Below are 20305 nucleotides of genomic sequence, written 5' to 3'. Positions count from 1 at the left end.
GAGACGTCGATACCCCGCTGAGATACTGGACGGGTTCATTTTGCAGTGTGAGCAAATATGTGTAGCTTGCGGTACATGCTTCACACTGCCTGAACATGCAATCACTCTCTCTCTCGTTCTCTCTCTCACACACGCGCACAAAGCCAGCCAGATATCGGGTAAAGCTGACTTCTCGAACACCGGGCAAGAGGTGTCAGCCATTTTGGGCTGAAATCCTGTTATTTTCGGAGCTGACACATCCCGTCTCCAGCCTTTTAGTGATAAAGGTCACCTCTGTGGGGGCCCGTCCCCCACCCCTGACTCTGGCTAGGGTATTATTAGAGGCCTGGGGATGGCTTGGGGTCCCTGGCATGCGATGTGGTCATTGTTGTTGGTGTCCTGATTTGTTCTTTGGCGAAACAAAAAGGGGGGGGCGGAGCGGTCAGTAATTGCTTGAAACTTCCTCGGTCAGCTGGTCTTCTGCACCTCATCCTCCTTTCTCTCCCTCCTCATACCTCCACTGGCACACATTCCCCCTCTCTCCATTCCCCCAGTCTATCCTCTCCTTTGTTTTGCCATTTGTTGTTTGTTGTTGCGCGGAATCTCCCTTCCAGGAGAACAAAGGGCAGGTCCCCATGAATAATGAAGGAGGTCCTGTGGCCCAGGAACACTCTCCCCCTCCCTGCTCCGCCACGCCGGGACCACAGGGACAGACACGCCGCACGCCACCACTGCCATGTTTATGGATGAGGTTCCTCAGGGACGAGGAGCCTCTGGTCCACCAGAACCATCCGCTGCCATCTGCACCGAATGACATTTCCTATCTGGGAGGGGGGAGGGAGGGAGAGAGAGCGAGGCTGTCCTTGAAGCAATTGCAATGCCACAAATTCACATGGTGTATGTACACCAACATCTGCTGAAAACCCTAGGATTCTTTTGTTTGTGATTTAGTATTATGTTTGTGTGTGGGCACTGAATATCAAGCTCTTTTTTTGTTCTTATTCTTTGGAAGAGTCTTGTTATTTTCACCTGGACAGCTTCTAAATTATCCAAACTGAGCTGAATTAAATGGTTCTGGGTGTTTTTCTCTACCCCTGTCAGGTTCTGAGAAATATACCCCCTGTAACCAGCGGAATACTAAAACGCCCAGTCTGTGTTGATATGATTAATGCCAAAGTCGAGCATAGTCTCTACAACACGTTGGCGCAAAACAGAGGTGGACAGAGAGCTTGGCACCATGTTGGCACCGTCTGGTCCTGTGTAGCGTGGTGGTGCCCGGTCTCTGCCATCTTGACAGGAAACACGGTTTGGAGAGGCCATGGCGCGTCCATGACAGAGTCCTGCTCAGCCAAAGTAAACCTGGGCCCTCTCTTTTCCTGCTCTCTGCCGAAACGAACAAGGCTTTTTCATTTTGCTCCGACTTTCTCTTTGTATTTCTCTCTCGCTCTCTGTCTCTCTCTGTCTCTCTCTGTCTCTCTGTCTCTCTCTCTCTCTCTCTCTCTCTCTCTCTTTCTCTCTCTCTCTCTACCCCTGCTGGACACGTTTTTGTTGGAACCCGTGTCCTTGGCCCTAGCATCTCGTTTTTCCGTTTACAAGACACCCCTCTGAGTTATTTTGCTGGTTGATGTGTCTGGGCGAGGAGCCGGGCTGGTGAGGTCTTCCCCCCGCCTCCCTCCTTTCTTCCACATGTGACTGGCGGAACGGCGGAACAGCCTGGCCGTGTGATAAGAGCCCCCTAAAGGGGGGGGAGGGCGGCTGAAAGATGGGGCCTTGGCCCCCGGAGGGACATCTGGAGGAGAGGGAGTGAGGGGACACAAAGGAAGGGAACGAGAGAGAAGGAGAGGTGTGCAAAGAGAGCGCGAGAAAGAGATAAAGATGTAGAATGAGCAAGTGGGTGAGGGGGAAAGTCAATGCAGTCGGAATGAAGTCTCTCTCGGGACATTTCCAGAAGGCTTGCGATGTAACACACTCTCACACACACACACCCACACACACACACGTCACACCCCATTCCTCCTCCGCCTTAATGAAGTGTGACAACACATTAAAGCAGGGCGAAGGTCCCATGCCTGCTTTGAGGAAGAGTGGTGGGGTGTAAGTGGAGGTGTGGGTGGTGGGGTTGGAGGTTGGGGTGGCAGTTTTTTTTGTGTTCGACAGGCTCTCTGGCTGTCAGACTAAACAGGGGCCTGCTTTTAGGCTTTTAACCCAGAAGAGAGCAGGAATAGGGAAGTATATCCAGACCAAAGGGGCCTGCTGTGTACGTGTGTGGTGTGAAATGAACATGTGTGCAAGCCTGTGTGAGTCTAGTTGTGTTCAAGGTGTTTAGCGGTGTTTGTCAAATAACCCGCAGAGAGAGGAAGGCACGCACATCTTCAGAGAGTAAGAGAACGAGTGGGAGAGAGAGGATTATTTGTTATTATCAGTTATTGTTCGAGCCCTCAATTGTTGAGAGAGCGACTTGCCTCAGTTCACAGGTAATTGAGCGTCGGGGCCAAATTCACCAATGTCAATTAGTTGTGCTAATACTTGGCTGGCCAGTGGCCATAGCTGGTGCCAAAGGTTTTATCTTATGTTTACATAGTCCCTCCCTCAGGCCCACACGGGTCACCTGACCTCTGACACCATGGAGACAATTGGTGCGTTCGGCGTCGCCTGCAGCCGCCTGCAGCCCGGCTGACTTGAAGCAGCCAATGGCATTCTCAGCTTCAAGGCAGCCGACTGCAGCCGACTGTCGGCGCGCCAGTGCTGCATGAAGTCGAACACACCTAATGCCACACAGCCTGCCTATTGGTCAGTTGGTTAAGGAGATTGAGAGAAAGAAGTGGAGTGGTGGAGTGTAACTGTGTTCGCAACAGGCGACGACAAAAGCAAAAAAGAAATAAGAAATTGACCAAGTGAATGAAACGATATACTTTCAGATAGCGTGCGGCGGGACCAATCAATTTGTCTGTACACTCATTATTTTCCCTTATTTTTATAACCATGCCGCCTCTCTGCAAAGTATCCTTTTGCTTTGAGTATTAGATTTTTGGGTTGCCTGTTTTGAGTGAGAACGGCTGCATGACAATATATTATCGACTGCAAATGTTAGCTATATTTGCCAGCCTTGGCGCAAAAAAATGTGACAACATACAGAGTATGTTCCATAACTACCCAGCTCGCTTATCCATCCATGCCTTCATCCATCCCTCCATCTGGGTCAGAGTCTCCCAATCTCCACTGACAATTACTCACAACCATTATCAGAACTCTCACGCAAACGTTTGATAAACTGTGTATGAACCCAGTCTGAGGGAACACGCACACATTCGATCAATAATTCAGCCCTGTTCCATATCCTGTAATTAGAACAAAAGTTCTATGAATACATTTGCCCAAATTAGATACAGCAGGGAGTGTTTCAGAATGTGTGTCTGTGTGTGTGTGTGTGTGGCTTTGTTTAACGCATCGTAGGACCCACCTCCACAACGGCCCTGCCTCTCTGCCCCAGTTAACCAAGTCCCTCACTCTCTCTCAGAAGCAGACAATAGGAAACATCTAGTGGAAATAGCCAATGTGTCAGAGGATACATGAGGTTGATTTTTTGTGATGAAGCATGGCGCAGGGCAGACTGATTTAGTTCCACCGTCAGAAGGGATGAGGGGATGGAGAAAAGATGAACGGAGAGAGAGAGAGATGGGGAGGGAGGACGAAATGAGATGGAGAGAGAGGAAGGGAGGATGTGGAGAAGGATGGAGAGAGAGGATGGGAGGATGTGAGGAAGACAGGAGACTTGGGGAGGAGATTGAAAGAACAGCGGAGCTTGAATGATGGATGGAGGAAGGGCTTGATGTTTGGGAGAGACAGGCGGAAACAGGGATGGATGCATGGAGAGGGGGGCATGGAGAGAGGGATAACCAGGGAAAGAGAGGGATAAACAGGGATGGATTGAGAGGGGGGGGGGGGCGGAGACAGAGGTATGACCAGTGATGGATGTATACCAAGGGATAGACAGGGAGCGGGAGAGGGGAAGAGAGAGAGGCAGAGTGAGTGCAGTGGGATTATGGTAATACTAAGACGACAGCTGTTCCACAGCGCGTCCAGCAGCTGCACCCACTAAAAGAGCTGCTGTCTAAGCGGAGCTGGGATCCAGATTTTTCTGTCGCAGGGTACGACCAAGCACCCAACTCTCTGCACCGCTCCATCCCGGCCCCAGATGGCTGCTTGTCCTGAAAGGCTGGATGTGTCCAGTTCCCAATGTTTCAAACCTGTGTTGATGGGCTGCGGAAGGGGGATGACGTCATCGCGTCCAATCGGCCTGCAGTGCTAGAGCATGCGAGAGGCGTTTAGTCGTGACGACCCCCCCCCCCCCACACACACACACACACACACACACACACCTTTCCTCCCAAAGGACACCTGGCCATGTTTATTTTCCACCTTTCCCTCCAGACTGGGAGGATTTCTTTAGTGGGAAAGCCAGCTCAGCGGAACGAGACCTCCGTGCTGGATGGCAAGCGGACGTAGAGGAATTGCGGTCAGCGAGAGGAGCGAGGGGACAAGAGAGCGAGACCCCCGTCCCCCCCCATACTTTCATCCTTCATGTCAGTGTACTTCCTTCTCGTGTCTTTCATGTGGACTGCTGAATAACAGACAGCTGGCAGAAAGATCAGTCGGTGGGAACACAAGACGAACCGCCATCCCTACAACAACAGTTCAGTATTCAAATACTTTTTTTTGTTCTTTTTGGGAGATATACAAAGGCACATGGAGCCTTTTATTTGATTTATTTTGTCTGCGTTCATCTCACTGTTAAAAGCCTCACAGTCAAAACTACATTTATACCCCCCCCCCCCCTTAAAAAAACCCCTGCTTGCCAACTACAGGAATACAACATTTCCCCATAAAAGGTCAAAACCTGCAACTATCCCCGGTTCCCAATGTACCAACTCCATCCTGTTTCTCTATAGAAACCCCAACCCCCTTTCACTGAACCTTTACCCAGACAGAGACGTAGCTTTGAGACATGAGTCCTGTTGATCTGCTTCCCAGTGTCAGGTTCGGTCAGCTGCCATTCCCACTGGTCCTCCTGCTTATCCCCCCCCCATCCCCCCAAGTCCACAACCCCCTAAACCGGCTTCAGGGGTCAGATCAATGGACACATCAGAGGGCCAAAGGGCCGGCTGTAATCCCCTGGGCCCTGCCCAGAGCCTCATCGATCATTCAGTCACTGAGGAAACATCAGTAGGCCCGGGGGCTCCCTCTCTTTCTCTCTGCAGATCTCCCAGCACTCCCATCCTCCCAATCTCCACCTCCTATTCCCGCTCCCTCTCTCCTCTGTCTCTCCCTCCTCCCCCCCTCCCCCCGCTGGTCTCCGAGGCCCCTGGCTCCTCTCAGTGGATTAGCGCACGTCTGAGAACTTGAGTCTCTCAATCCTGCTGGTCCAATTAACCGTCTTAGAGCGTCAGTCGGTTCGCGGCAGTCTCCATGGAAAACATCAGGGCATAGAAAATACCCTGCATATATTTCCCCTTGTAGTTAGTGGGGGTCGCTTGACTGTTGTTATGTTTTGGGCTCCTGGCCTCGATTTGAAAGTACTGCCATCTTTTTGAGAAAGATTCCAAAAAATGTACTGTTCTTTCTTATTCTTAATTTATTTCAGTCCTCTGTGTGTTTTTGTTCTTTTTCTATTGCATCTGGTACAATCCGGTGTAAACAAACATCCTTCAGATGCTCACCCGCAGCAAGGAACAACGAGAAAAAGGGAGTGAGACTAAAGATCAGAAAAGCAGAAGACGGAAGACAAAAATAAACCGAGATCAAGACGGGAGTTTAACAGCAACGCGGATCGCAGATGCACAAAGGAAGCGGGAACAAAGGAGGGACCAGATAGAAGAGCACAAAGAGAGGCAGACAAAACGCGTGCAGATAGGACACACTGGAGTATTCACGCAGGCCTGTGTGGAAGGTCAAGGTAGACAAACAGACCAGGAACCCACGGGCCCATGCAATTATCCATCCTCTCGACTGGAGGGATTTAATGAGTGGGCGAGATTTCAAACAACTGTTAAAAAGCTATGGGGGGGAGGGGTCACTGGCCCCACCCCTTGAGAAGGGACCAGTCAGCCAGGCCGACATGTACTGGTTCTGGGTTCTCGGAGATCAGACCCAGGTGGTGATTATCACTTCCAATAAAGGAGAAGGCTTCTGGTCGATGTTGGGTACTTATGGCTGATGGGAGACCATGTTTAGTAAATGTGTGTCTGAGAAGCACAGGTGAAGAGGGTCAGAGAGAAGAAGAGGTAGCTTGTCAGTGTTCTGTGAGAGAATAACGCGTGCGTGTGTGAGCACCAAGATGTGACCGAGCACAGTCTGTCTTCAATTTGAATTGGCTTGGAATCATTCCATTTTCACACTTTGTGCGTGGGGAAAAATCAATCAAATTATACTTTTTGGGGAACATGGTGAAACCATAGCGGAAATATTTTCGGACCATGACAAACGGTTTGTGTGTGTGTGTGTGGTCTGTTTTCAGGAGAAAGTGTTCACCCCAGGAAAACCCGCATTCTGATGGAGCAATTATATTTTACTGTCTTCGGTTGAAGAAAAAAATCAAGAATGACTGCATTCTTGTTCCTTTCCCCGACTCTTCATTTCTCACCCCAGTTCCTTTCCCTGAACCATTGTCCCCAAAACTACTGACTGGTAGCTTTTCATTGAGTCTCCCAGTTGACTGGAATGCCTTGGGGACAAACAGTCTGGAGTTCATGCTTGGCCGTGTCGCTCGTGTCAGGGCTCAATGGAGGCTCTTGTATCTGTGTGTGTGTAGTTCCACAGGGGTCCTGACAGCCTAGTTGACATTGCCCTGGTAAATTCCTTCAATAGGCTGACAAAACAGGATGACCGCTTTATGCCGTGTGTGTGTGTATGTTATCAACAAAGGGTATGACCACAAAGTTGGACTGTAAATGAACTTGAACAAATACTTCCTAGCCCTAAAAGTTTCCTTGGGATTACTGAGTTTTTCGTAACCTCCAAAAATGTTTTTTACCTCATACAACATCTTGCAATACAGGTTTTGAGCCAAACCTCAGCCCTGATAGGTTTTCTGCCTCATCTCAGCTCTTCAGTATATTTCTACGCTTGATCTGCACCATGTAATTATGTATTGGGTTTTGTTTAATTTTTTACCCCAAACAAAAATAGGACATGTGTTAGGAATAGCCATCCTGTCAAGGAGATCACATTGTGCCCTGAAGTCTCAAGTTGCGTAGCCCAAGGTGCTGTAGGGGTGCGGCGAGATGCAGTGTGGACGTGGGAGGACGTTGGTGCCAGTGGTGGCACGAGGCACAGGCTTCCTCTCCGTGCGAACCATTTTTCTCGTCTCGTTGGGTGGCTTCGAACTCTGACTGAGTGACAGGATGCTGTCGTTAATGTAAGCGGAGTGATATGTGTGTAATTAAAAGCCCCAGCTCTGTTATCGCCAATTATCAGCACTCAGCCTCTTGTCCATTCACATTCCTTGGTCGGAACTGTTACTGCACAAAGTTGGACTGTCAATTAGCTTGAATGAATAGCAGTATTACATAGAGAGCAAAGAGGGCAATAACAGTTTCACCAGGTTTATTGGGTTTCACTAAACCTCATTTAAAGCCTCACCTGAGCTCCAAGTATAGTCTCATGCTTTATCTCTATGTAGTTATGTATTTTACTGCTCAAATCAAAACATGTATTCATTAGGAATAACATTTTAAACTTGAGAAATCAAGTTGGCATAATGTGGCCGTTTTGACAGGATGTTATTCCTGAAACATACATCCTTTTATAGGACTGTCGGATGAAAAACCACGGGAATACTGACATGCAAATGAATGATGCATGACTGAATTTATTTGGCCCCTGTTGTAAAGCGCAAAATAAATAGTCTCTCCTGCAAATGGAGGTAAAGTGTATTCTCAAAAAAGGCTTTATTGTGGTGACATAGGGCAGAATACCTGTGACAGATCTCATACACACCAGCCAGAGAACTCAAGGATATTTCCTTCTATAGACCAGCCATGGCTGTACATGAGATCATCACAAAGACCCTTTTGGACACTACACAGATATGTGATATGATGTAAGTCTTCATTCAGACACACAATGCAAACCCAACCCTTTTTGAACCGACGTGTTGTCATAGAAACAGATCATGAGCAAATCCCCCCTGACCTCAGCCATCCAAAGGTCAGAGTTCACAGACCCACTCTGTGGATTTACTCTCCTCGCCGTTCCCATGTAGCGTGTCATGTTGAACCTAGAGATTTGCACAATGAGGGCATTGACTGGAGTCAGCCTCGACTCACCACCTGTTCCACCCCCCCACAATGTTTTCAGTACCAGACCTCTGCTGCTCCTCCTCCACCTCTTTCTCTCTGTTTTACCAACTTACACTGACCACCGGCTTCTACACCCCGGTTCTCCTCATCTCCACCTTCCTCTTGTCCCTGTGCACCTCCAGCAAAACCCTAAACGTCAACCACACATACCAGCAACCATACATCCAAGAAGTTTCAGCTCGGTAAATTTGAGCGTCGGGTTTCGAACCGCGTCAGTGTTCCGTGTGACGGGCGTGAGGTTCGGGCTGCGCTCCGAGTGTCTCATTAGAGGGGAGCGGAGAGGGGCAGCTGTGCAGGGGCGGACAGTCTGTTTCCACGGACACCATCTGACTCACAGTAGGGGCAGCGTGCATGAGGCCGGGATGGAGAGGGGCAGGCGGGGGAGGGGGGAGGGGGACACACAGCCTTCAGCCTTCCTGTCCCTCTGTGTTCCGGTGGCGCTGGAAGTTCCTCCGCAGAGACATCCTTCGAGAGCACCGCTGTGTGAGACTGTAGAAGGTTGTTACGGCTTCTGCTTCTGCCAAGGATGTTATTGTGGCGGTTGTTATCTGGTTTGGGAACGCCGCCCTGTCTTGGGGGATTGTTTGTGGTTCCATTCCTTTGACCTCAAAGCGTCTCTGGAACCCGATCTGCACCGGCGTTCCGTCTGTGCACCGGAGTGGCTTGTAACCCAGGGTCTCCAGGCTCCATCAAGTTCATTTTGATAGAACTGTGTTCTGAGCTTTCGACAAAAGGGGCTCAGAGCTCCCACTCTCAAATCGCATGGGTTCCTCTCTCCCAGCTGTGGTTCCCTGCTCGGAGTTCGGCTGTGTGGAATAACGTAAACGTCTCTGGGGTCCCTGTGTGGGCTTTAAAACTGATCCAGCTTCAAGGGAACATTTACCACTTTACTTTACCACAAAGGCTTTGGGTGAAACGCTTTGCCTGACATACAGGGGGCAGTGTTGACGGCTTGGGGTGAACACCATCCATATTGGACACCACGTGAGCTGCTCACCTTGGCCGTTTGTTAAAATCGTTTTTATATGGTCCTTCTAGTCCTTTTAATGTTTAGTATCATGCATATTTTGGTGCATTTTGTAATATGTCATTGGTTCTGTAACAAGAGTGGCATTTCCCCAGCCTCAGGATACCTGACAGAGATACCAGTGTACAGGATTTAGGATGAATCAAATACAGCTACTTTTGAAAGGCACAATCAGCTCAAATACATGTTTTCCTTCAAAGAGAACATTCACCCACAACGCCATCAGAGTAGAGAAGAGAGTGTGCATTATTGCTTTAGTACTGGGCCAACAAAGCTGGTGTTTACCATACATGGGTTTATCCTTGGCGGAGCATTCTACTGTGCTGCCTCACCATTGAAGTCATTATCACAGAGTCACAAGTTTATGCAAGACAGGCTTAGACCACCTTGACTAGTCAGCACTTTGGTGTCTTGCCTTCCCCTCCAGACTTCCACCTTCAGCCAAGCCTGCTGTTTGCCAATCCCAGTCAGGAACTCCCATAAGCCAATCAGCAACCCCCATCCCCCAGCCTCGAGGGCACTCCCTATCCTTCCTCTCGCTCCGACGCCTACACTGCAACCAAACCTGTCAATCACACCTCTAGGGCAGCTGCACTGCCTGATTCGCAGGCCTCCTTCGCCATGGCAACTCGGCCCCAGCAGGCCCAGTGTTGTCAGTAGCGAGCAGCTCTCTGGAATAAGAAGGACAGGGGTTCCAACAGCCGCACATTCATGCTTCGAGTTAGTTTGCACCTGGGACCTGTAATGTGGCCGTCACTCGTATACATGAATAATGATAATAAACCGGAATTCTCTCTAGAACATTCTTTTGGTCCCTCTCTCTCTTTCTGAGAGCCTGAAAGCCTGCACTGGTTTTGAATAGACAGGTTTGTTTTTATATTCCAAAACAGCGCTTTGTGAAATCTTATTCCATCAAAAACAAAAACACATAATTTGTCTTGCGTAGAGGGGAGGCTGACGGGAGGGAGGCTATTTGTAAACATTTCCCTCTAAAATTAAAGTGGCAAACAAGGCAGCTATTTGTTCAGTGTAATAGTCTCTGTGTGCCCTCACAAATACAAACTGCATTATCAGCACTATAGTACTAAACTGAATCCGGGGAGGCTGAATGCTCCAAAGTTCCCTCTATATCATTGGAAGTACAAAAATAATATGCTGTATTTTTTTCATTAAACAATACAATAGATGTATGCATTTCTACTGAACCGCTATGTAAACTGCACTATGCTAACGTAATTTCCTGTCAATTTTTTTTTCTGACCCCGAATGTCATGCATTATGCTCTTATTGATTAAAACACATGAATTACGCATATGTTGACCTGTAGGTGATATGCTCAGCCTGGTACACAATACAGTGCATGCGTCTCTCTGGTCAAGTGATAAATGGGCAAAGAAGCAGTGGTGCTGAGAAGGTCTCGTTCAGCCAGTGTTTGACTCTGCCCCTGTCCTCCTCCTCCAGGTCATCCTCATCCTGACCAAGTACTACCACGCCGACTCCACCAAGGTCCTGGAGAGCTCGCTCTGGAGGTGAGTTGGACTGTCCCGTAAGCTTGGCTGCACATCCGTTTGTTTACAGACGGATTGTTGCGTTTGCGTCTGGGACCCGGAAACGTCTGGTCCTTAAAAAAGTCGGCCCTGGTTCATGCGGCGAGTCCGAGGTGTCGTCTTATCTTGGTGTTGTGCTGTAGCGCGACAGAGGACAGAACCTTGTCTAGGAAGACAAAACATCAGCAGGCTCTGTGAGGGGGGGGAGGGGAGGAGAGCGGGCATCTGTTTGGACAGATAGTGTATCAGCAGGGCACAGGGCAGGGCAGCGGGCCACGTCTGTGCCAAGTGGAGGGGTCAAGGCCGGAACATCCTCTACTTAGCAGCTCTGACCGGTCGCCGGGCGATGCCGGTACCAAAGAGCTGGCGCTAACCCAAGATACTAGATTCTGGGTTCTGGTTGCTAACACTGACTAAAACAAGCTCTAGACTGCTGACAGGCCCATGTAACTAGTGGCAGAATTCGATCGTTAACCGTACCAAAGGGCTATGTTGTAACTTCAAAGCACCTTTTGCTCATTAGCCTTGTCCTGCATGTCTCCCTCCAGGAGATATGTTTAATCAATGCACACACCCCACCTTTTGTTAATGTTATGATTATGACTTATGAATAATGCTGGCAATTAATGAGTTCTAAAAACCTAAGCCTAAAAACAATTGGACAAAATTGTACACCGAACGACTTTTCCAACCCGTTTCTCCTCAGTGTTTGTAGCGCTTAGCTACACTGACTTAAAATTTAGCATGTTTGCCCAAAATGGCCGCCCTCCCCGGGCTGTACCCACCACTGTGACTGCCTTCATCTGAGCTGGGCTCCTCCGCTGTCCTCAAGCCTGTCTGGGGCTTTGATGTTCTCCGGCCAGAGGGGGTCAAGCGGTGGGGTGGGGGGTGGGGTGGGGAGATGAACGGCCTCGGCGCTTTGCTGTGGCAGGTGGCGTAGATCAAGACGGTGGGCAGGGCTGCTGCTCGGGAGGGAAGTTGGCGCAGAGGGAAAGAGAGAAACTTCTGTCGGCGCCAGGGTCAGGCTCGTCCCTCCTTCTCATTCGTCATCTTGTCACTTTGGTCTGTGTGTCTGTTTGTCCTTCTGTCTGTCTGTGATAGCGGTTAGCTGGTCCATCTGTGTGTCTGTCTGTTCCTCTGTCTGTCTGTGATAGTGGTTAGCTGGTCTGTCTGTCTGTCTGTCCCTCTGTCTGTCTGTGATGGCGGTTAGCTGGTCTGTCTGTGATAGTGGTTAGCTGGTCTGTCTGTCTGTCTGTCCCTCTGTCTGTCTGTGATGGCGGTTAGCTGGTCTGTCTGTCTGTCCCTCTGTCTGTCTGTGATGGCGGTTAGCTGGTCTGTCTGTGTGTCTGTCTGTTCCTCTGTCTGTCTGTGATAGTGGTTAGCTGGTCTGTCTGTCTGTCTGTGATGGCGGTTAGCTGGTCTGTCTGTGTGTCTGTCTGTCTATGATAGCGGTTAGCTGGTCCGTCTGAGTGTCTGTTCATCGTCATGATTCCCTTCCCTCCTTTTCTTCCAAAGAAATGTAAGAGAGAGACACCGAGGGAGAGATGTTGTGTCCACGTGTTAATGATGTCGTGTCGAAAGTCTTGGCTACCTGGTCTGCTCTGGCGTCAGCCTGCTAACTTTCCCGTTGCCTCTGGCTCCAGTAACTTGAATCTGTTATGGCTGTCCCAAGACCCCGCGCTGTACCACCCTCCGTTAAAGGACGTTCCCTCTCCCCAGAATAGCTCTTTCTTTGTGAGGCGAGGGGTTGAGATGTATGTCTTTATGTGGTTTGATTGAGGTAACGTCAACCACCAGGCAATGTTTATGTTGAGAAGTGTTTATTTCACAGTTTCTTCATGGTATAAAATAGTGGAATAATAAACATGGTTTAGGAATCTGTTGAGTCTCCACAGGTGTCGGAAGACTGAAGGTCCAACAGCAGTGATGTTGGACCCCCCCCCCCCCCTTTCACTTCACGTCTGTCTCCCGGCCCCCCTTTATTTCCTGATCTCCCTTTATCCCTCCTTCAACCACCTCTTTACTTCACCCCTCTCTCTCTCTCTCTCTCTCACTCTCTCTCTCTCTCTCTCTCTCTGTCTCTGTGTCTCTCCGTCTCTGTCTGTCTGTCTGTCTGTCTGTCTTTGTCTCTCTCTGTCTCTATTTTTTGATTTTCCTCCCTGTAGATCATTCTCTGTCTGTGTGTCTCTCCCTCTCAGTGCCATTTGTCCTAGTCTTTGTCGATTCAGACGGATGAAATGATGTAATGTAAGACAAAGGAGAGACGGATGAAACAGGTGAAGAAGACAAGGAGGAAGACAGGGTTCACGCTTCATGACCTTCATGAATCTGGAGGTGGAGCACGTGACCAGTATCTAGTGTGCATTTCTTTTTCTCATTTCACTCTTTATGTTGTCCTCAACCCTCCCTCCCCCCTTCCATCCTCCTCTCTCTCACTGACTTTGGATCATGTTGCTTTCTATCCACTAATTCCTACTCGAGTCCATCTTGCTCCTTCTCTCTCGTCTGCTCTCTCCATCATGCTCCCTCCTCCATCTACCCCCAACCCCTCTCTCTCCTTTCCTCTCTCGCCTCCCTCTCTCTCTTCCTCTCTCTGCACCATGCTCACTGTCCATCTACCCCAACCCCTCTTTCTTTCTTCTTTCCTCTCTCGCCCCTCTCTCTCTCTCCTCTATCTGCCCCTTGACACAACGGTAGGTAAAAGGAGAAACCTCATGCTGGCATGGTCAATAATTGATGGTGTTTCCGTGGCGATGGCCGAGTTGTTGGTTGTTTTCGAACCTGACAGGAGTGGTTCCCTGCGGTTGACGGCCAGCGGCCGAGGTGAGACGGGAAACGGTGAGCGGTTAATATGCCGTGATCCCTTGCGGTGTGTACTTGTGAGAGAAAGATCCAGAGTGCGTGTGTCTGTGTGTGTGTGTTTTACGGGTGTAAAAGAGAGCGTGTGTGTCCGCATGTGAGTGTGAGAGAAAGCTGGAGAGATAGAGAGAATGTGTTAGTGGTTTTGTATTCGTGAGTGTGAGAGAGAGAGACAGAGAGAGAACGTGTGGGTTTCAAACCTCCCAGTGTGTTCAGCAGCGACCAGTAGAATAACCTCCGTTTGAACTTCCCCAGCACTCTTTCCCCTCCCAGTGCTTCTCCTCCTTCCGTTCAGCCCAGAAACCTCTGATTTGCCTTCGGCCTCACAACGTTCATTAAATTAGATTTTTTGCCACTGGCTGCTGAAACAAATACATCTTTTAGTTTCAATAAGGTAAATATATTTGAGCCCCTGTAGATGGCATTCATAGACTCACAATGTTTCATCTGAAACCAATATGGAATTAGCATGTTAGCTGTCAAAGCTATCAATCAGCAGGTGGTGTTTATCTTTGTTGCAGCTAAAGATAAAGACAGGAAATAGCAACAAAGAGTGCATAGCCACTCCCACGTGCATAAAACACTCCATACTTTAAGTATGTTTACACATTTGCACGGACACACTTTTCTTCTTGTAGGTCATTGTACAGGTGCTCATGTATTTTAGTCACACGCTCACTCACACACAAACCTGTATGCTCTCTCTCTCTCTCTCTCTCTCTCTCTCTCTCTCTCTCTCTCTCTCTCTCTCTCTCTCTCTCTCTCTCTCTCTCTCTCTCTCTCTCTCTCTCTCTCTCTCTCACTCACTCACTCACTCACTCACTCACTCACTCACTCACTCACTCACTCACTCACTCACTCACTCACTCACTCACTCACTCACTCACTCACTCACTCACTCACACCCAAACACATACACACACACAGAGGCTTCAAGTTTTCATAATACATAAGGAAATACAATGAAGGACCATCACACACACACACACACCCCCGACTCCCTGGGGCAGCGGCTCGAGCACCACAGTAGGGGGCACACACTTCAGACCGCTGTCTGTAACTGTGCTCCCTCTTCTTCAGGGTGCACGGCGTACTCACATCTCACCTTCTCTTCCCTCCAGCCCCGTCTTACTCTCTTTGTCCTTCTCCCTGTCAGACCCCGGCATTTCAAAATCCCCTTTGAGAAACAGGTGCCCTGATTCCTCCTCCGTGACCAATGAGTTGGGTAGTTACGCGTCCAGCTCTGCTCCTCCCCCCCCCCCCCCCCCCCCCCCCAATTGAGAGATGGTTGTGTTGTTCATAAAAAGGATGTGAATCCTAACCTCACATCTCACCTTCTCTAACCTCTGCACTTTCCTGAAAATAGTCAGGACTCGTTTATCTCCGATTATCACTCTTAATTTCGTCTATCGTTCTTTATTTCCTGAAATGTATTTCTTTCTTCTCTCTGTCTCTTTTTTTTTTTTTTACCATCCTCTTAATTTCACTTCACGTCCGTCTCCCGGCCCCCCTTTATTTCCTGATCTCCCTTTATCCCTCCTTCAACTGCCTCTTTACTTCACCTCTCTTTCTGTCTCTCTCTCTCTCTCTCTCTCTCTCTCTCTCTCTCTCTCTCTCTCTCTCTCTCTCTCTCTCTCTCTCTCTCTCTCTCTCTCTCTCTCTCTCTCTCTCTCTCTCTCTCTCTCTCTCTCTCTCTCTCTCTCTCTCTCACTCACTCACTCACTCACTCACTCACTCACTCACTCACTCACTCACTCACTCACTCACTCACTCACTCACTCACTCACTCACTCACTCACTCACTCACACCCAAACACATACACACACACAGAGGCTTCAAGTTTTCATAATACATAAGGAAATACAATGAAGGACCATCACACACACACACACACCCCCGACTCCCTGGGGCAGCGGCTCGAGCACCACAGTAGGGGGCACACACTTCAGACCGCTGTCTGTAACTGTGCTCCCTCTTCTTCAGGGTGCACGGCGTACTCACATCTCACCTTCTCTTCCCTCCAGCCCCGTCTTACTCTCTTTGTCCTTCTCCCTGTCAGACCCCGGCATTTCAAAATCCCCTTTGAGAAACAGGTGCCCTGATTCCTCCTCCGTGACCAATGAGTTGGGTAGTTACGCGTCCAGCTCTGCTCCTCCCCCCCCCCCAATTGAGAGATGGTTGTGTTGTTCATAAAAAGGATGTGAATCCTAACCTCACATCTCACCTTCTCTAACCTCTGCACTTTCCTGAAAATAGTCAGGACTCGTTTATCTTCGATTATCACTCTTAATTTCGTCTATCGTTCTTTATTTCCTGAAATGTATTTCTTTCTTCTCTCTGTCTCTTTTTTTTTTTTTTTACCATCCTCTTAATTTCACTTCACGTCTGTCTCCCGGCCCCCCTTTATTTCCTGATCTCCCTTTATCCCTCCTTCAACTGCCTCTTTACTTCACCTCTCTTTCTCTCTCTCTCTCTCTCTCTCTCTCTCTGTCTCTCTGTCTCTCTCTCTCTCTCTCTCTCTCTCTCTCTCTCTCTCTCTCTCTCTCTCTCTCTCTCTCTCTCTCTCTCTCTCTCTCTCTCTCTCTCTCTCTCTCTCTCTCTCTCTCTCTCTGTCTCTCTGTCTCTCTGTCTCTCTCTGTCTCTCTCTGTCTCTCTCTGTCTCTGTCTCTTTCCCTCTGTCTCTTTCCCTCTGTCTCTCTCTCTCTCACAGGCCAGATGGTGTGGTTGCTGTAAATACTTAATCGAGGCTAGAGCATCGTCTTCTCCCCCACCAATCTCGCCCCGGTCCTCCATGCATATTTCATAGCCCAGTGAGAAGGGGAGGGAGAGACGTGTCCAACCCAGGCAGGTGGGTTTGCCTGATATTAAGAGTTAGGTATGGGGCTGCATAAATCAGTGCTAAAGCTCAGCCAGGGATAATTGAGAGACAGAACTCGGACAGAACCGCAACTGTCCAGAGAGGTGGAAAAAGAGGGAGAGGGAGAGAGCATACTCCCTAATAAAGACATGAGTAGTTAGAGAGGGCGGGCCGGGAACAGGAGGAGAAGCAGAGGTAGAATCTATAGGTTAGACTTGTAGCGGGCCAAGCCAGCACTACAGTCTTTGAATGCTGAATGATGGCTGTGCCCCGCGTCTGCCTTGAGCAGTATTTGCAGAAAGTAAACTTTATAGAAAACTGGAGGAGTGTTCTTTTCCAAACTACCACAATACACCACAATATGACTCTCCCGGTATTGTCAATGCAAAAAAAAAACGCGTCAATAATTGGCTAATGTTCTTGAGTTTCCAGTCACCTTGCAAACTTTGCAAACTCCATATTTGAGGATCGTCACAACTATCGTTGTCAGACATGTGACTGACCTCAATCACAGGCACAATATGGAGCTCGTAGGTGGAGGAGGAGGAGGATGAAGATGAGTGCAGCGCGCCACCCACTCTTGGCGGAGGATAGGGCGCTAACGAGTGACAGGAGCCTGATGGCAAGCCGAGGATGATGGTGATGATGAAGACAGCGGCATATTAACTGACTGAATCAACAGCTCGGGTTGTGAGAAGGTGTTAATGAGTTCAGGGGTGCAGAACACAGAGAGAGAGAGAGAGAGAGAGAGACAGAGAGGGACGGCGACAACGTTTTTGTTTTGTTTTTAAGCGCTCACTTTCTTTGAAAGATAAATCAAAAAACAGACTCTGACCATGAATTCTGAACCACGTCGCCATATGAACCAATAGAAGGGACACGTGTTAGTTTCTGTCTGCTGTGCTGCTCGTATGAAGTTTCCTTCCAAGCCAGACAGGACTGCAAGTCATAAATCATTTGACGATACTGCTGGCCAAAGGAAATGACTCCCAAACTCTCCGTGTATTGTTATCATTTGAAGAACAAGTCTGCCAAGCGATGTCATCGTCATCGAGGGAGAGGAGAGCGAGCGATAAAGGAGGAGAGAGAGGGAAGGAGAAGAGAGGAGTGACAAGAGGGAGAGAGGGGAAGGGGATTATGGGTAGAGGGCTTTCGCTATCTGATCGGGGCTCAAAATGAACCGGAAAATAAGACGGATGTTTAGGCGCTCGCACATGCCGTTTAGGACGTGACAACTGTGTGTGAGCGCAACACTTTAAAACGCGGTCACCAATGTGTGTGTGTGTTCTCTCCGACCAAGCTACCCTGGAGCTGGCCTGCCTATCGTTTTCACACTGGCTGAACAGGCCTGAGCTCAGAGCCATCTGGAAGGAGTTTCACATTTCCTCGGACATTCTTCCTGGAATGAGAAACAGAGGGCTCCAAGCTGCAGACCAGCTGGGACCAGGAAGGGAGGGAGGGAGGGAGGGAGGGAGGGAGGGAGGGAGGGAGGGAGGGAGGGAGGGAGGGAGGGAGGGAGGGAGGGAGGGAGGGAGGGAGGGAGGGAGGGAGGGAGGGAGGGAGGGAGGGAGGGAGGGAGGGAGGGAGGGAGGGAGGGAGGGAGGGAGGGAGGGAGGGAGGGAGGGAGGGAGGGAGGGAGGGAGGGAGGGAGGGAGGGAGGGAGGGAGGGAGATGGAGAGGTGGACAGAGAGAGAGACAGTGAGACAGAGAGTGTGAAGACAGAGAGGGAGGGGGGGTGGGGGGTGGCGAGGCAAGGAAAGAAAAACGAGATCAGGAAAGAAAGATGTAAGTGAGGGAGAGATAGAATAACTGTCTCAACAGGGACATGGAAAGAGAAATATTGAAAAATCAGAAGATGGAGAAAGATAAAGAGAGAAAAGCTTGAGCTGTGACCAAAGTACTGGACCTCAGTGTAGAATCCCACCAGCACTGACATAACATGAGTAATTGGACTACACATGGGACTTGTCGTTTTTTCTTCTTCTTTTTGCTGCCAGCAGGCTCGCAACATGTGGGAACCATCTGGTTAAGAAGGATAAAGGGTTTGGCTTGGCAAGTTGGTGCATAACTTACATTCATTGGAAGATCCCAGACTTCCTAAAAAGCGGATTTTAGTTGGAATCTTGAGTGGGATTGGAGAACGGGGGATTCAGGAAGTATGACTGTGGTTCCTGGGGACCAGGATGTTTCCAGCCTCTCTTTTGGGAGTGTGTTCTGTTTGAGATTGTTGAAGCTCTTTGAAGTATGACAAGGTGTGACGCTGACTGCTTGTTCTCAGTTGACTGCGGCCAAGCAGTTGAGCCGCAACACACACGCATGCATACACAGGTCCACACACACATTATACACACACACACACACACACACGCCCATAGGTTTATGAAATGAGCAGGATGGAAAGCTATTAGAGAGGCCAAATTAGAAAGAGTAAATGAGAAAGTGGAAGGTAATGCCTTTTCATTAACGGGCATTAATTGATGTTCTAACCTCCTGTGTTTCTCATCTCAATGAGACCCTGTTAGGCGGAGATATAGATTAAGAGGGAAGAGGGAAGGGGAGGAAAAATAAACTGAGAAGAGATGAGAAGGGAGCAACTGGGTTTGGAGAGGAAGACTTATTCAATCACTTCCGTGAGGTATCTCTAACAAGTTCTCATGAGGACGACTCATCCCTCTTTGAGAAGTAACCGCACTGCAACCCAGTCAACCTCACAATACGCCTAAAACAACATTGTGATTTTTGAAGGTTTTTCTCAGACTAAGCACCCTTTTAACCCTGATTCACTGATCTGCAAATTCACCAAAACCAGCTGGCAAGTATACTTTGACGTGTGCCAGTAAGTGTAAAACTATGTGAGCTGCCATGTACAATATAACCCTGTGTGTCTCACTGATGGTGTAATGGTTTCCTAGCCCTGCACTGCAAAGTAGTTAGCCTGTTAGCATCGGCGAACACCCTATGTTTGTGGTCAGGCACTTACTCTGAAACATTCAAGAGTGCACACACAGGCATGAGCACAGACACAAGCTGAAACCCAAGAATATGCACACCCATTCACACACCCCGGACCCTGTTTTTCCTCTGTCCTTGGTCAATCAATTGGAAAGGTACACACATACACAACCCACTCACACACACACACACACACTGCCCTCTTTCCTCTCCGTGCAAACTTTGGAAAGGGGGAATAAATACCTAATCCTCTGGTTTGTATCTGCGGCACGTTCCCTCATCCTGTCACACTGGGCCAGACAAGGAGAGAGGGAGAGGAAGGGAGTAGGAAATACTTTTTCAAGACAGCATGCAATGTGTCGTCGACACATCTACTTTTTTAGACACATACGCGCGCGCACACACACACACACACACACACACACACACACACAGCAAGGACAAACATCCTATTATGCATTGCATTTCTTATAGTCCTGGTGGTTCACATGATCGAGGGAGAGGGAGAGGGAGAGGGAGTGTATGCATGTATGTATTTGTGAGCCTGAGGGAGGGGGGGGGGGGGCGTGGGTTGCTTGGCTGTGTTTTTGTGTTAACTCCAAAACTAGCATCTGTTTGAGGTTCGACACAGCTTCAAGCGGTCTGGCTAACTCCAGTGAAAGGTGAGCGGCCAACGAAGAACTTGCCCTTTGTTTAATGTCAGAGCAGGGCGCTTACAAAAGAGCT

The 20305-nt window shown here is 49.1% G+C and overlaps 1 protein-coding gene across 2 annotated transcripts in view; it reads left to right on the top strand.

Moving 5' to 3' along the window:
* sorcs2 (sortilin-related VPS10 domain containing receptor 2) overlaps positions 1–20305 on the top strand; it is a 214677-nt gene that overhangs the window by 32080 nt on the left and 162292 nt on the right. For both annotated transcript variants that reach the window (XM_084691223.1, XM_084691224.1), the window contains exon 2: positions 10825–10892. In XM_084691223.1, the coding sequence (XP_084547349.1) occupies positions 10825–10892 (68 nt within the window). The remainder of the gene's footprint in view (positions 1–10824; positions 10893–20305) is intronic.

Source organism: Hypomesus nipponensis, chromosome 25 (assembly GCF_054491055.1).
Source record: "Hypomesus nipponensis isolate SF chromosome 25, ASM5449105v1, whole genome shotgun sequence".
NCBI lineage: Eukaryota > Metazoa > Chordata > Actinopteri > Osmeriformes > Osmeridae > Hypomesus > Hypomesus nipponensis.
The sequence above is the reverse complement of the archived record's forward strand: the minus strand, read 5'-3'. Positions and strand labels throughout refer to the sequence as shown.